At 34.6% G+C, this 16,977-nt stretch overlaps 2 protein-coding genes and 2 long non-coding RNA genes across 4 annotated transcripts; 1 reads left to right on the plus strand and 3 right to left on the minus strand.

Annotated features, from left to right (window-relative positions):
- Nucleotides 1–972: 972 nt before the first annotated feature.
- Nucleotides 973–6,028, minus strand: LOC128285358 (uncharacterized). Its single transcript, XR_008275871.1, has 5 exons — nt 5,765–6,028; nt 5,352–5,498; nt 5,139–5,191; nt 4,695–5,056; nt 973–1,158 (listed from the first exon to the last, which is right to left on the minus strand). It is a non-coding gene; the product is annotated as an uncharacterized LOC128285358 (long non-coding RNA).
- A 4,672-nt stretch (nt 6,029–10,700) lies between these two features.
- LOC128285234 (uncharacterized) lies at nt 10,701–12,733 on the minus strand. The gene is made up of 3 exons (XR_008275686.1): nt 12,603–12,733; nt 12,092–12,170; nt 10,701–10,945 (listed from the first exon to the last, which is right to left on the minus strand). It is a non-coding gene; the product is annotated as an uncharacterized LOC128285234 (long non-coding RNA).
- A 770-nt stretch (nt 12,734–13,503) lies between these two features.
- Nucleotides 13,504–14,207, plus strand: LOC108477324 (uncharacterized). Its single transcript, XM_017779830.2, has one exon. The coding sequence runs from the start codon at nt 13,637–13,639 to the stop codon at nt 14,021–14,023; it is 387 nt and encodes a 128-aa protein (XP_017635319.1). The 5' UTR covers nt 13,504–13,636; the 3' UTR covers nt 14,024–14,207.
- A 1,164-nt stretch (nt 14,208–15,371) lies between these two features.
- Nucleotides 15,372–15,986, minus strand: LOC108477973 (uncharacterized). Its single transcript, XM_017780428.2, has one exon. The coding sequence runs from the start codon at nt 15,942–15,944 to the stop codon at nt 15,444–15,446; it is 501 nt and encodes a 166-aa protein (XP_017635917.2). The 5' UTR covers nt 15,945–15,986; the 3' UTR covers nt 15,372–15,443.
- Nucleotides 15,987–16,977: the final 991 nt, after the last annotated feature.

The following is a 16,977-nucleotide window of genomic DNA, read 5'->3' on the forward strand; positions in this document are numbered from 1 at the left end:
CTAAACAAGAGTTGTTAATTCGTTAACTTATGCCATGCGTTGTCAACTTGTTATTCCACATACTACTCACTAAAGATCTAAGTAATGGATTATCTATCATCATTTACATCATATTGAAATTTCAAAGTTCAAAAAGTATAGAGACTTAGAATGAACCCATTGAAGAATATGGACGAACTCTATAATTGTACGCATAGTGCAAGACTAATAATTGAGTTTAACTAAACAAATTTAATTACTACTGTTTGAGTTGGGATTAATATTTTAAATTAAAAAAATACAAAAACTAAAATTAATTAAATTAAAGTATATGAAATTCTCGACTTTCATCACTATTCAAGTAAATCTATGTTTTTGTTTTGCCAACCATTGGAAATCTAGTGCATCTCACTTTTTTAAGTTTAGAACAACAATAGCATTTAAAATCATCAAAACTTAAAAAACCCTAGCCAAGAGTGCTTTGCTTAGAATCCTATCGAAAACAGTTTCTGCTACGGCTTAGGATGAAGGAAAGTGGTGGCGACAACGGTTTTGAAGGAAACGAGATCTCCCTTTTGGCAGAAGAACTCATTCAACTATCGATCAAAAGCTCTGGTGGAACCAAACGAAAAGCCAACTCTGATTTGTACGATATGGACAGAGAAATCCTATAATCCGGATAGCTTTAGGGCACAAATGAAGAGTATATGGAAAACAAGGAAAAATTCGAGCTTCAATTAGCAAGGCAAAATCTCTTTTTGATCGTGTTTGAAATTGAAGAAGATTTAGAGACAGTTCTGGAAGGTCAGCCATGGTTATTTCGTAAAAACTTAGTTATTTTTTATTGTTTGACTAAACCGATGGAAAGAAGTCAAATCAGGCTTAATTCATCCCCGTTCTGCATCAAGATAGGGCCATGCTTGCCAGAATTTGATAAAAAAGATCTACTGCATGCTATTGGGGTTACTTTTGGAGGCGTACTTAGATCTGAAATTAATGGTAAGTTTTGTCATCTTAGAATTATATTAGATGTGCAGAAACCCCTTCGTAGGGGTATTTTTGTCTCAAAAGACAACCAAAGAAAATCTTGGATCTCTTTTAAGTATGAAAAACTACCGACATTCTGTTTTGAAAGTGGAAGGATGGGGCATGGTCTCCAAGAATGTATTGGGATAAAACCTGAAGAAAAAAAAACAAAATCAGAGATGATCCACCTTATTCTTTAGCGTTAAAAGCATAATCAAATTTACTCGGAAAGGAAAGTTAAAAGTTTAATGCCCTCTCAAAGAAGATGCAACCTCAATGTTCGTATATAGGAATTATGGAGAAGATTCAGGAGATAAATCCACAAAAAGAGGATGAAAACGCTATTGTCCAGAGAGTACAAGATAATTTACAATCAATAGAAGTAGAGAAAGTGAAGAAGATGCAGGAGGAAGGGGCAACCGTGGAAAATAAAGTGAATGGGAAGAACGCTTCATGTGAAGAAACTTTGAAACCAATCAGGAAAATTAGTTGGAAAAGAATTGATTCAGTGAAAGTGATGAGCCATTATAGTGAATAAAGTATATTGAGAAAGAGAAAATCGAAAGAAATAGAAGTTGAAGATTGTTGTACAGAAGAGACCCGTGAAGATGAAGCAAAGAGAATGAAACATGATGGACAAGAGTTAAAAAGCAAATATGGCTCAATTTTGTCGATAGAAAATCAGAAACAAATTTATTTTCCCAACCAAAATAGATAGACGACTGCCAAAAGGCAAGCCGACCGAATGCAATGAAAACTATATGTTAGAATATCTGTGGATTGAGGAATCCACAGGCAGTGCGGAGGCTTCGGTTTTTGCTGAAGCAACATAATCCCCAAATGTCTTCTTTATGGAGACCAAAATAGATAGAAAATGTATAGAAAATATCAGAAGGAGATGTGGTCTTGCAAATGGGATTGACGTAGGCGCGGAAGGTTCGCAAGGTGGAATCTGTCTAGCATGGAAAGAAGAAATTACGGTTAGTCTAAAAATTTTCTCAAAAATTCACATTGATGTGTTGATCAAAGAGGAAAGTGTTAATGAAGAATGGAGATTTACAATGTTTTATGGTTCACCTTATGTAAGTAACAAAACTGTCTCATAAAATTTACGAAGGACCTTGGGTCAAGAAAAAAATCATCTTTGGCTGGTAAATGGTGACTTTAATGAAATAATGTATTCTTTTGAAAAAGATAGAGGTCAATCGAGGGAGGAAAAAAGGACGGAAGTCTTCCATGAGGTTTTAGAGGAATGTCAATTAATGGACGTGAGTTATACGGGGGTATGGTTTACATGGCAGAGAGGGAATCTACTGAAAACAAATATTAAAGAGAGATTGGATAGAGGCGTCGCAAATGAAAAATGGATGCATCTCTTTCCAAATGGCAATATTCATCACTTAATACACTCGACATCTGATCATTGCCCTCTTCTTATTAGTACAAATAATGAAAAAAGTTATAAGGGGATTCCTAGATTTAAATTTGAGGCATGATGGACCTTGGAGGAGTCCATTGAAGGAGAAATTAAGAAATCATGGGAGGTATCAAATGGATCGATCTTTGAAAAACTTGAAAGACTGCAAATCAGTTTGATAAGATGGGCAAGCTCAATAAAGAAGGGTTGAGACAGTTTAAAAAGTAAGCTTACAAAGGAACTAAAAAATCTAATGGATAGGGAGAGGGATGATGAAACAATGGCAAAGCTAATTGATACTAGAATTTGACTCAACATGGAAATTGATAAAGATGAAATGTATTAGGAACAAAAGGCACGGGCCAATTAGCTTCAATTAAGGGATAAGAATTCAGCTTTTTTTTCATAAATATGCCTTAGTTCGTAGATGAATTAACACAATTACTAGGCTGGAATCAGATGAAGGAAAGGAAATTTCTGATGAATTAGTAATTAATGAGGCCACTTTAAATTACTTCCAGAATTTATTTTCGTCTCATGGAGTGGGGAATTTATCACACCTCTTAACGGGTATTAACATTAATATTTCTTCTGATATCAATACAGCTTTGTTAGCAACATACACGGCAGAAGAAGTCTATTCAGCGTTGAAAGGAATGGGGCCCACTAAAGCTTTAGGTTGTGATGGTTTTTCAGCATTATTTTTTCAAAAGTTCTAGCACATTATGGGTAAAGATGTTGAAACTTTTTGTCTAGGAATTTTAAATGATGGTAAGGATTTTGACTCTTTAAACCTTACGGATATAGTGCTTATTCCAAAAACCCCAAACCCCACAAGCCTTGTCAATTTCAGTCATATTAGTTTATGCATAGTTATCTACAAAATTGTGGCCAAAACAATAGCAAATCAACTTTAATAATTTATTGGAAGATGTATTGATAGTGCTCGAAGTGCGTTCGTTCCAAGAAGGTTAATCTCCGACAATGTGTTACTAGCCTATGAAATTTTACATACATTAAGCCAAAAATATACAGGGAAAAAAGGATTCATGGCAGTGAAATTAGACATGAACAAAGCTTATGATAGAGTTGAATGGGCTTTTTTAAAGGAAGTAATGCTTCGAAAGAGATTCGCAGAGGAATGGGTTGCATTAGTTATAAGATGTATTTCCACAGTCTCTTATGTAGTGAACATTAACGGGAATAGAGGCAATGTTTTAAACCTACTAGAGGGCTCCGTCAAGGTGACCCACTTAGCCCTTTTATTTTTTTAATATGCAATGAAAGACTTTCATCTCTGATAAGGCTGCTAATAAGAGAGGGTTTGTTAAAATGAGTAAAGGCTAGTAGAAGGGGACCGACGATATCACACCTACTGTTTGCAGATGATTGTATTTTGTTTGGTGAAGCTAAAAATAGAGGAGCAATGATTTTGAAAGATATTTTGAAGGAATGTGAAATATGCTTCGGCCAATACGTAAACTTTAATAAATCGGCGATTTTCTATAGTTCTAACACAGCAGAGGGGAACAAAGAAGAAATCTCGGCTGTAATGAGTGTAAAGTGCTCAACAAATCTAAAAAAATATCTAGGACTTCGTAATATGGTAGGAAGATGGAGGAAGGAATCTTTTCAGAATCTTAAGGATATGGTTAAGCAGATAACTGAAAAATGGAGTACAAGGTTTCTATCACAAGGGAAAAAATGAGGTTTTTATAAAATTTGTACTTCAAGCAATACCAACTTGTGCTATAACATTCTTTCTTCTACCAAAGTCTCTATGTGGAGAATTAGAAAATATATTCGCTAAATTCTAGTGGCAAAAAGGAAAGAGAAAGAAAGGGATACATTGGTGCAAATGGAAATTTATGTGTCGCCCAAAAGAAGACAGGGGAATGGGTTTTAAAAACATGGCTTAGTTCAACATTTCCCTACTAGTTAAACAAGGATGGAGGATTATTAATAATCAGAATTCTCCTGTTACGCGAGTGTTTGCCAAATATTTTTCGAATGATCAATTTTTAAGTTCTCAGTCAAGAAATTCAAGTTCTTATATATGGAAAAGTATTTAGGCAGCTAAAGGAATTTTGGCAAAAGGACTATGCTGGCGAGTGGGTACAGGTATTAATATCTCTATTAATGATTATGCTCGGATTTCAGATGCAGTAAATTTTAGATTATCTTCAGTGGTTAATTCTATGCGATATTTTAATGTTAATAAGTTGATCGATAGCAATGAAAGAATATGTAAAAAGGAGTTAATTAATAATACCTTTTCAGAATAAGATGCTAGAGAAATCCTCCGGATCCCCTTGGCACGAGTAACTCACGATGATTTTCTGGTCTGGGGAGGTGAATCTTCGGGTGCATTTTCGGTTGGTAGCACTTATAAATTATTACAAACTTCTGATGAAAATCCTAGAACTTACGTTTTACAAACCATCTATTGGAAATTTTACAAAAAACTTTGGCTCCTAAATCTATCAATAAAAATCAAGATTATAATCTGGAGATTTTCATGGAATTATCTGCCTACAAAGGTCAATATGCAGTATAGAAAATTAGCCAACAATACAAGTTACCCTCGATGTGGAGAAAAAGCTAAAACAATTGATCATTTATTTCGTGAATGTCCTGTTACAGTGGAAGTTTGGACAACATTGTCAATCCAGAATATTCTCATGGTTACTAACATGGAATTTGTATAGTGGCTTACCTGGGTGTTTGATCAGTTTACCCTTGTCAATACCGCAATTTCTGCTGTGCACTCTGGGCCATATGGGAGATAGAAACACAAGAATACATGAAAAGAGAATTAGTACATGCAAGGAAATAGTAAACTTCATTAGCAACTACATTGTTGAACTCAATGGTCTTGAAAAAAGAAAATCAGTAATTACGAAGGAGACTAGAAGTTGGAGCCACCCACCTCGTGAGTTCATTAAAATCAATTTCGATAGTGCGTATGATAGGAATTATAATCATTCGGCTTTAGGTATTGTGGTCAGAAATGAATAAGGGATAGTGCTCTTATCTTGCTCAGAGATCCATCAAGGGGTCGTCTCCGCCTTTGCTGCTGAAGCAATTGCATGTCGAAAAGCAGTCCAAATAAGAGTTGAAAAGAAATGGTCAGCAATCATAATCAAATGAGAGTCCCTCGCAGTAATCAAGAAATGTAAAAACAAGAGTCAAGACCGACCACTGATAGGAGCATACATATATGATATTCAACAGAGAACAAATAGAACTAGAAATTTCATGTTCAAACATATACCGAGATTCGCAATCGCCCTTGCTCATATACTCGCAACAGAAACTTTAAAAAGAAAGGAGAAGGTGTACCTAGAAATGAATGTCCCTAAGTATGCCGAAAATCAAAAGAAGGTTGACTGGATGCGTGAACCAGATTGAGAAATGTTTTCAGAGAAGAAGGTATACGAGAAGAAAGCTTCAAAGAAAAGATAAGTTTTTTGAAAGAAAAGGCTTTCCTGAGTATTGAAATCATCAAACAAGAACAGAGAAATGATAGATAGCTGACAAGACAGATTTTAGATATTCTAATTGGGCATTCATTCGGCGTATTTATTGTCGTTCTAGACTATTCTGCATAATATCTAGATTTTTTTTGTTCTATTATTTAGGCCATTTTTAATTTTTGGGCCATTTTTAGGTATTTGTCTTTCTGATTCTTTTGGTTTTATTGCTATGAAAACTGCTTCTTTTCTTATTAATAAAAGCCTAATCTGAAATTTAGTAATAAAAAAAAAGTTTAGAACAACAGCATCGACCAACTACATTAAATCTTGATTTACTTAATGGTATCACCACTGATCTGTCACATTGACAAGGGCTCCAAGGCTATGGAATAAATTTTGAAATCTCTTTCATAAATATTTTTAAAATTAAATTTTATTTAAACAAAAATAGTTCTTATATGATATTATTTTGAATAATTTTTATATAGATTTTTTTACTTTTTTATTATACGTAAAATAATTAAAATTAATTATACATTAAATAAAAATGAAGTCTATTTAAATCGGATATTACGATTTTTTACTTATATTTCAAAATCAGTTCAAACACTTTAATTTAGATCTTATTGATTTTAAGTTTTTTTTTCAACACTACAATAACTGATATTCAATTTGACATGTATATGTCACGAGCCGCAATTCGAAGCCAGTGACCAAAGCACAAAGAGCGTCCCATAAAGATCTACATATTAAATAGGACTCATTTGATCCACTTAAGCTAACCCAATTCAGAGAATAAGTGACGAAGCTCATTTGCTTGAAGCCTTAGTGGCCCATTAAGACAACTATGGGAAATTAAGGCTACGTTAGTAAATAGGAAAAGTAATCTTAGTAGATATTTAATCTTATAAGATTTGATTTTGTAATCTAGTTTGTAAATCCCTTAATTGTAGATATGCTTCGATCTCGCCCGTTAATGTAACTCAATCTATATTGTCAGTTTTGGGAGAGTTCAACTATACATAGAGAGCCTCCCCATCAGTTGTAATAATCTTTTTTTTTTAATTCTTTCAATGAAAAAATATATTAAGAACATTTACTCAAACACCTTGTGTGTATTGCTTTTCTATGGCTATTTTGCTCTTTCGAGCTTCTTTTGTCTTTGAGATTGCTTCCGCTATATTTTGGTGCCTTAGAGGAATTCCGTAAGAATCCTTACTTTACGAGAGTTAGGCTGACTTAGACGGATTTAAAGCAAAAGAATCACCTAAGGTCGCATGGATTGCGAGACGAAAGATCTAGCCCCATTGCAGTTGGTATCAAAGCTAAGGTTTCAAAGGCATCATGAAAGATGTTGAAAGAAATTGTCGATCAAGTTGAGCCAATGGAGACATGTGAGAGGGTCAGGAAAGCAAGTCATACGAGAGACATGCAGTCGACTTTGGAAAATCAGGTGGTCAATCTCGAGGAGTCCGTGGGGGATATGAGGGAGACGCTCGAGGAGGTTGAGAGATGCACCAATAATTTGGACTCAATAAAGAAGCAGCTCAGGGATTTTGTACTGAAGTCTCTCGATTCCAATGTAGAAAAGATGTAAGGGTTACTTAATTCCACTGTAGGTAAGCTAACGGAGAGGGATAATGCTCTTGAGGCCATGGTGATGACTTCGAAGAAGGAAACAATTGCCATGACGAAGGTTTTGAGCACAATGATTAAGGAGCTTGAGGGAGAGCTTGTTGTGTTTCAAGCTGTCGTGGGTAGAAGAGTGTTGGGGGCAAATACTCAATCGTAAGATAGATGTCCCAAAACCGAAAGAGTTCACAAGGACAAGGTCCTCAAGCGATGTGGACAACTTCTTATAGAGAATGGAGTAATATTTCCGTAATAAAGGCATCATGGGCTATGCTACTAAGGAAAACACTATTGCTATGTATTTCACTGACGTTGCTTTGTTATGGTGGCGTCATAAGTTCACAAATGTGAGACATGATAGATCCGTAATTGGGACTTGGGGGGATTTCCCAAAGAAATTCAAGACACAGTTTTACCCAGAGTATGCCGAGGATGAGGCTCGAGTAAAATTGCAATGGCTTACGCAACATGGCGCAATTAGGGAGTATGTGCGAGATTTTAGTGAACTCTTTCAATTTTTTTTGAAGCGAGAAAGAGTCATTTTTCTCTTTTATGGACGAGTTGAAGCCATGGGCAAAATAGGAGTTACAATGCTGAGAAGTCCAGAAACTTACAAAAACCGTGATAGCGGAGTCATTAACTGAATTGTTTCGAGGAAGGACAGATTTGAGTCTTTCAAGCCCAATGAGAAGGGCAATGTGAAGGAGATTATAAGGAAGATGAATAGGGATATAGCGACAATGGAAATAGTAATAGTGGTAACGATGGCAATGGAAAACCACAAAATGATAAATGAAAATCCAAAGACAACTCGAAGGAGAAGGGAAACGAAATAAAATGCTTCATTTGCGACGATCCTTATATGGTAAATAACTGTCTGAAGAAATTCATATTTTCTATCATTAGAGAGGATGATAAGCCAAAAAAATCGCTTAAGAAGATTAGTTCAATCGTGCATAGTGTTGAAGCCAAGAAAGGCAAAGAGAGTAAGAAAAAGCTAATGGAGTGCTTCTTTTGTAGTGGTCCACATATGTTCTTTTGTAATGGTCCCCATAGGTTGTGGGACTGTCCATAGTGATCTAAGCTAGCCGTAACTAATGGAAAATATAAAGCAAAGCCTAAGGTGGATAGGTTATCAAAGTTTGGATTAATGATGCTCGTTCTTACAAAAAAAGATTACGAGCATGTAAGGTTGATATTTATGGACATCAACATCACAGGCTAGAGAAATAGTGCTATTGTTGACACGGGAGCATCTATTTGTTCATATCGGAGAAAGTCGTGGGTAAACTTGGTCTTTCAATTAGCAAATCAACCAAGACAATCAAGATGGTGAATTCCAAAAAGGTCCTAACTATGGGAGTAGCACAAAAAGTTGAGCTACAAATCGGTCAGGGGAAGGGCATTAAAGATTTCAAGGCAATTCATTTAGATGATTATGATTTCGTGCTTGGCTTGAACTTCCTTGATCGAATTAATATTGGTTTGGCTCCTTATGTTGATTGCATGCATATCTTGGATCCTCGACAACCATAATGCAATATGTCAGTAAGTCGAGACATGAAGGTTGGGACCAAGGTGTTGTCGAAAATCCAGCTAACTGAAAATGTTTTGTAGGAGAGGAATATTGGTTTGGTAGATCGAACAACTAATGCAGGTTTAGGGTTTAAGGTTTAGGGTTTAGGGTAAAATGGTGATACAAACTGGGCAGTTAAGACTAGTACATCTTGCGAGTGAGGTATATCTCAAACACTTAAGTAGTGTTTTACATTTTAACTTACCTTTAGCTTGGCAAAGACACTGGAGCCTTTTAAAAGTTCTGAAGTGGGTGGGCCAATGGGCTTACAAACCAAAATTTGTAGTGAGGCTCAAAGTAAACCTAGTGTTCAATTTGGGCATGTCAAAGCCAATGTATACAAATCAAGGGGATCTCAATTAAGGCAACTCATTATGTGGGCGAGTAAGAGCGGCGGGCTCTTATGAACGAGATGTACCAACAAGCGGCTTGGTTCAAGTTAGGAGACAAAAAAATTCGAGGCAAATGTTCTGAGAGGCGAAACTATCCGATAATAAGAGTAGTCAGGAAAGAACTAAGGTGTCGAGCAAGTTTCAAGGCGAACCAAACCAGTGTCATTGCAAGGACGCAATGAGGGCATTGCTATAATGAGTGGGAGAGAATGTCTTGGGCCACAGTTTGAAGCCCGTGACCAAAGCATAAATAGCGTTCCATGAAGCCTGTCATTTGACCCACTCGAATTGGCCCGATTCAAAGAAAAAGGGATGAAGTCCATCTACTTGAAGCCTTGGTGGCCTAGTGAGGCAATTATGGAAAATTAGGGCTACCTTGGTAAATAAGGAAAGTAATCTTAGTATATATTTAATCTGATAAGATTTGATTTTGTAATCTAAGAGATCATGTAAATCCCTTAATTGTAGATATGCTTCGGTCTCGTCCGTTAATGTAACTCGATCTATTTAGTCGATTTTAGGGAAGCTCAACTATAAATAGAGAGCCTCCCCTCAGTTGTAACCATACATTGTTTTTGTATTATTTGAGTGAAAGAATATATTGAGAGCATTTACTCAAATATCTTGTGTGCGTTGCTTTTTTGTGGCTATTTTTGTAACACCCTTAACCCCATCCCGTTACCGGAACAGGATTACAGAGTATTACCAGTTATTACAGTACATTTGCACATAAACAAGTATAAATGCAATATTATCCATCTAAATATAATAAATGGGTCCACAATACTTTACAAGTGTAATTAAACAAACCGGGACTCGATCGAAAGCTTAGGAAATTTTTCGTGAAATTTTAAATTTTCTTCTTTTGAACAATCCCACACACCCGTGTTGCTTGGGACACGCCCGTGTTCTCAACTCGTGTGCAACACTGACTTTTAAACATGGCCATGAAACACGTCCGTTTGGCCTGCCCGTGTACTAAACTGACTTTAAGACACGGCCGTGGCATTCAAGGCACATGCCCGTGTACTAACTTGGTTGTACCAATTTAAGTACAGGGGACACACAGCCTAACAACATGCCCATATGCAAACCGTGTGTCTCACACGGCCTGGTCACACGCTCGTGTGACAAATTATGTGGACTCAAAATGAACCTTGTATTTTAAAATTTACCAATCCTGCAAATTTCAATCCACAACATTTACCAATACAAATACTAAACCATTCCAATCACATTTTATATACTATCCAATACTTAACTTTAAACACTTATCACGTATTATTATCAATTATCAATTTACTTATTTCACTATTACAATCACAATCCAATATGACACACTTAAGACATCCTAGGTACATGCCATTATCAACAATTAACATACTTTACCTTATTGAGTTCGGGATCAGCCTGGGATGCTGATTCAGCTATCTAACTTTAACTTAACCTGCGCACAGAAACAAACCGTACGCTGAGTATGAACTCAGTGGTATTTCTATAAACTGATACTTAAGTCAATAATAAATCATATATCAATGGACCTTGAGAATTCAATCTATTACTCCTAATAGTTCAATCATTTGTTTTTGAAATATAATGCTAAGATCTTGTTAATCACTTTCGAGGAAATGTATACAATTTCAATGTTTGTTCAATATCCATCGATTTTGCATATTTATTCAGTAATAACCTGTGTTCAGTATCATTCAGACATTCAGTAGCTGTCCATTATTCAGTAACAATTAGTTTTTCAGTACTTTTAGTTACAATTCATTTGAGTAATAATATTATTCACCTTTCATTCAATAGTCAGTACTATCTCATTTCAATAACAGTTAATATTCTTGGGTAACAACCAATTAATTTTTATCATTTAGTACTAGTCAGTCAACAGTAATAATCGGTTAATCAGTAATATTCATTTATTCAGTATCAGTCTTTTATTCTGTAACAGTCAATTATTCAGTAGCAGATAGTCTTTAATACTTTTCATTACCCCTATTAACATGACTCGGACCTGGACGGATACACGGATCTAACCCACACACCAAGGATAATATACAGTGTTTCATCGGCAGGAATACACCGTAAGGGTAACAGTAACAGTAGCGGTACACAAAGTACCTCATCGGAACAAATCCGAAACAGTAACAATACCTCTTCTAAACGAATCCGGAACAGTCACAGTAGTCGACACATATAGTGTCTCATCGACATACAGTCGGAATATCCCTGAACACTTCCAATCCTATGGCATGCCAACTATATCTGACTAGCCCGATACAGTTAATAGAGTATTCAATAAACTTTCAACTTTTCAATTTCATTTGTAATTTAGTTTCAATCCAATTTAATACATTTTCCATATCAATCCACATGCAAATCAATTTCAATGCAATAAACATTTTCAATTTTCCACTCAATATTCACATATTCTATTCAATATCAATAATCACTAATAATTCATGAATTTTATTCAATTCAATACCATAATAATAATAATAATAATAATAATAATAATAATAATACAAATAATAATATAAATAATAAATTCAACAAATAATTATTAGATTCGGTTTATAGAAATACAAACCGTAATTCTCGAGTTTACTCGATATCCTCGTCCACTTTCACTTTCCCCTTCTTCGATGACATTTCCGGCGCTACGTTAGCTACAAAAAATTTACATTCATTCAAAGTCATTAATATCACATTCTTAAGATTTCCATGTAATTTTTTCATAAATTCCAATTTAGTCCTTCCACCATAACCATTCTTTTTCTTCAAAATTAACTTAAGTTTTCATCTTTATACTTGCTTAAAATAAATTCTAGCTTTTCATATTCAACATGAAACTTAAATTCTGAATTTCTTTCAACTTAGTCCTTACTATGTCAAAACTTAACTTTCTCTTTATAATTTAATCATTTTTCCCACTTCTAACTTAAATTCCTATCAATAAAACTCATAATTCATCATTTTATTCAACATGAATAATATCTAGAAACCTAATAACCTTCAAAATATCAACTTAATTTCATCAAAACTTTGTTCTAAAACCTCTAAAACATTAGACTTAAGTAAAAAGAGTTTGATTGACTTACCAATTTACACTTCAAACTCCAAATCCCTAGTTTTCCCTTTTCCTTTTTCTTTTCTCTTTCCTTCTTTCTTTCCCTGCTAACCGTGGCCTTCTTTCTTTCCTTTTTCTTTATTTCATTTCTTTATTTCTTTTATTTTAATTACTTTTTATATTATATTAATATAATATACTTTAATTATTATTATTTTACTTATATGTTAAGTAATTACACATGTATAATACATGTGTACCATTTATATTTGTACACATATAAATTTTTTAACCATACATTTGTCACCCCTTTTAGCTTATTTTCCTATTTAGTCCCTTCACTTTTCTTTATTCTATAATTAAACTTTTATTCTTTATTCAATTTAATCCTTATACTTAATTTTTCTTAATTAAGCTAAATTCTCTTAATTAAGCTTTAATTGACTATTCACTTAACTTCGTAAATATTTTTAAATAAATATTTATGAATTCACTTTTCGAAATAAAGACCCAAAAATACACTTTTTCAACATCAATAAAATTTGGGTCAATATAATTTTACTCTTTCGAGCTTTTTTTGTCTCATAGATTGCTTTCACTATATTTTGGTGCCTTAAAAAAATTTTGTAAAAATCATCTTTTATGAAAGTTAAACTAATTTAAAAAAATTTGAAACGAAAAAATCGCCTAAAATCACATGAGTTGTGAGAAAAAAGTCAAGCCTTGTCACATATATAGCTTGTTAAGGTATAGACAGCTTATGTATTGTATAGGGGGCTTTGGCAATATATTTAGGGTAAGAGGAAGAGTGATACTGATAGTTACCTACCCTGTAATATTTTGAAGACTAAGAAGAAAAGTTTTAACAATTTAAATTTAACCGGTAGGTCCCACGTTTGCGAAGTTCAAACCTGAATCCAAGAAATTCAAATTAAAAACAAATAGAGCACTGCGTTCAGATATACCCTGTGACAACTTATTTTAAGCTGTGAACCACACAAATTCAGGCACCCACTTTTGCTATAAACTTTAAATCTCGCACCAGAGAGCACACAGATTTATTCAATGGCCTATTATAGAAGAGGGGACTCCATCCTTGATTCATTCTCTTTAAGCCCTTTGCCTTATCCTGTTCTGTTAATCCTAGCAGTGACATCAATATTTCTTGGGATATCATGGTATGTGAACTATGAATCAGTTCTGGAAACCGCTGAAGAGCAACTGAGTTGGGTTCTTTTCGCCACACCAGTTGTGTTGATACTCTTGGCTCGTTGGGTGTCATCTATGGATACTTCCGATATGTTATTTGGTTCATCGCCATGGGAACGTCGCCGCCAGACTCACCAGCGTCCTTCCGAGGGTAGCTCACCTTGGATTGTGGCTGCTTTCATTGTGCTGCTGCTGATTTTGGTACAGTATCAGTCAGTTTTTCGCGAGAGCTGGCTGGTATGATACTGTATATGTGTTTAGATACATGATAAAAACTATTTGTGAATTTCTTATTTTGGTTGGTTTTTAGGTGTTTGATATGTGATAGACTGAACTGGGTTTGCCTTTATCAGATGAAGTATAAGCATGTATGATAGTTTTGTATTGTAAATAACATTGCAAAACACAAAAGAAGTTGCTTGTTTAACACAGAGTATCTCATGGTTTTAAAATAATTTCTACCAGAAAAAATCAGACCCTACTTTGGATTCTTTGAAAATTGAATGATATAATTTCAGTTGACGACAAGAATTTTTTTGCCTGAATAAAACTCTATTTAATCAGCAGAGGGTAGAAGTTAAGTTTCATGAATTGTCTGAAATGATTTATTAAAGTCCAAGATTCCAAGTTTTTTTTCTTTCTTGTCCTGCTTCAAGCAAACCCTGATACTAAGTTTGAAAGGAAAGCTCAAGCAACAAGGAAACCTTCTTTTACTAATAAAGTGGTCGCTTGATTTTCCTGTTCTTACAAGTTATCTGTAATTTATGTCTGTTTTTATTGAGATTATATATTATATGTTGCTAGAATTAAGGGATTCATTGACATGTGTTGCCATAATCCTATATACATCCTTCCTACTGCTGCTTGTTTTCATTAGTTAAATAATAAGAAAGAGAAAAACAGCAGCGGGACGAGACCAAAGCATTCCATTGTTAACTATTTCTGTCGTCAAAGTTCAAGGAAAAAGGAAACATATGAAATACTTTAGTATATAAAAATAGCACTATAGTTTTGCTGAAGACTGATCTATCTTTTTTGTTTTGTTTTTTCCAGAGATCTATTTTAATATTTATGATCATAAAGAGATAGAATTTTGTGCTTGCTGGTAAAACTATCATTATTGTTACAAAAAATCATTACCTTCCCAATCGTCTGATGTAACAGTAACAAATTAAAAGGCACCCAATAAGTAGGTGGGACCATGACCCGTTTTGAATGAATGATGTTCAGGGATGGGAAAACCAAATTGAAAAAAGTGGCACCGTCCCTAATGGCCAACATACACGTTTCTTTGGCAACTCTATGATTATATGGTGCTGTTATTTCGCCATTTGTCTACCAAAAATGAAGGGTCGTTTTCACACTTGATTTCTAGCCTATGTCTGAGTCATGCCACTACCATCTGTTTCTATTTTGAAACCTTGATGGTGGGAACAATTAGTCAATCATTCCAACCTATTTTTAAGAAACATGCCCCTCAAGTTTAATGATGGGTGGCACTGTGTTCATGGGTCAAACGTATATGTTTATTTTGGTACTAAAATAAATTAAGCCCTGAGAAAATTCAGAACCAAAACTCATCATAAATAAATATTATGAACTTGCTGCTGCTTTTTTTTATTTTTTTAATATTGAAATAAGGGGGGAAAAGCTAGTATTTGAGTTACAGAGGTCCAAACCATTTGGAGTGAAACGAAGACTGATAAAAAAGCAACACAAAAAGAAGACCAACCAAGACAGCGATGCCCCAAGGTGAACCCCTGGATGGGTGAACAGTGTGACGCTCAAGACGACGCTGGCAAAACGCAAACCTTCCACTAGATGAAAATGAGACCATGAAGAAGACTAGCAGAACCGGCAAAAGAATAAGGAATAGCTGGAAGTTTATTGCGGAGTTATGTAAGTGGGCCCTGTAATCAGCATACTGAGAGAACCAAAGCAAGACAAGGACGATCCCAAAAATGGTGACCAATGGGAGAGGCGGTGCAGACATGGAGGGTAGTGTCTGGCCTGACCACCCTTGTTTCCACTGAGGACCCCTTCGCCTAGGATACAACCACTCCATTCCTCTGTGTTTTCTTAGTGCTAGGATTCCAACGCTTTCATATAGGTTATTATAAGCTTGCTTGCTGGCTTTCATAATTGATATATATATATAGTCCATAAGATATGGTTTTGGAATAAATTCTTTGAGTGCAAACGCCCTTTGAACAACTTTGATTTTTCATTAGATTGGGGGACACTCAAGTGTCTGGTATCAAATTTTATTCTTGTTTCAAAGGAACTGTCATCTTTTTAGCTCATAAAGCCAAAGGGAAATAACACCCAACTTTTTCAAAGCATTATGTTTTTATTGCAAACGAAGTTTTTGTTTTATAAACTGTGAGAGAATGTCTCTTAATTTAACTAAAATTTATTTTGGTTTTTTTTTTTCTTAATTAAACTCTATTTTTAGTTTCTCACCTAAACTCTAAGTATCCTAGAGATGTTGCAATCATATATGCTACGAATTTCAGCTTACAAATAGGTCTTACATAATAAAAATATTTCGATTAAGAGAATTTTGTTCTTTGTTTTGAAAAGTTTTTCTTTTGGGGCTTTGGGTTTTTCTTTTAATTCTCTTAATCTTTTATACTCTCCTTTATTACAATGAAATCTCATTTTATTTGTGGTTTTTTATCCTCTTTTGATGAGCTTTTCCATATAAAATTTGCGTGTTTGATATTTTTTATTCTTATTTTGTTCACTTTGTTGATTGTTTAATCGAGTTTATCCCCTACAAATTGGTATCAAAGCTAGTTTGATTTTTGCAATTAACCAGTTCAAAGATGGAAACATCAAGATTCGATATTGAGAAGTTCGAAGGAATTGCAAATTTTAGTTTGTGGCAAGTTCGAATGATAACAATACTAGTTCAGAATGATCTGAAAAAGGTCGTTACAGGGAATAAGCCCGCATATATGGATTAGTCAGAATAGGAATAGCTCGATGAAAAGGCCCTATCCACTATTCAATTAAGCCTCACGAATAATGTGTTATAGGAGGTTCTGAAGGAGAAAACAACGTCTGTGTTATGAAAAAAACTAAAAACCTTATATATGATGAAATGTTTAGCCAACAGGTTAGTATTAAAATAACATCTCTACACGTTCAAAATGGTTAAAGGTGAGTCCATTAAAACTCGTATTAGTGAGTTT

Source organism: Gossypium arboreum, chromosome 12 (assembly GCF_025698485.1).
Source record: "Gossypium arboreum isolate Shixiya-1 chromosome 12, ASM2569848v2, whole genome shotgun sequence".
Lineage (NCBI taxonomy): Eukaryota > Viridiplantae > Streptophyta > Magnoliopsida > Malvales > Malvaceae > Gossypium > Gossypium arboreum.

What these genes read in the sequence shown, in the direction of transcription:
- LOC108477324 (XM_017779830.2), top strand. Translation starts at nt 13,637, where the DNA reads ATGGCCTATTATAGAAGAGGGGACTCCATCCTTGATTCATTCTCTTTA.
- LOC108477973 (XM_017780428.2), bottom strand. Translation starts at nt 15,944, where the DNA reads ATGGACTATATATATATATCAATTATGAAAGCCAGCAAGCAAGCTTAT.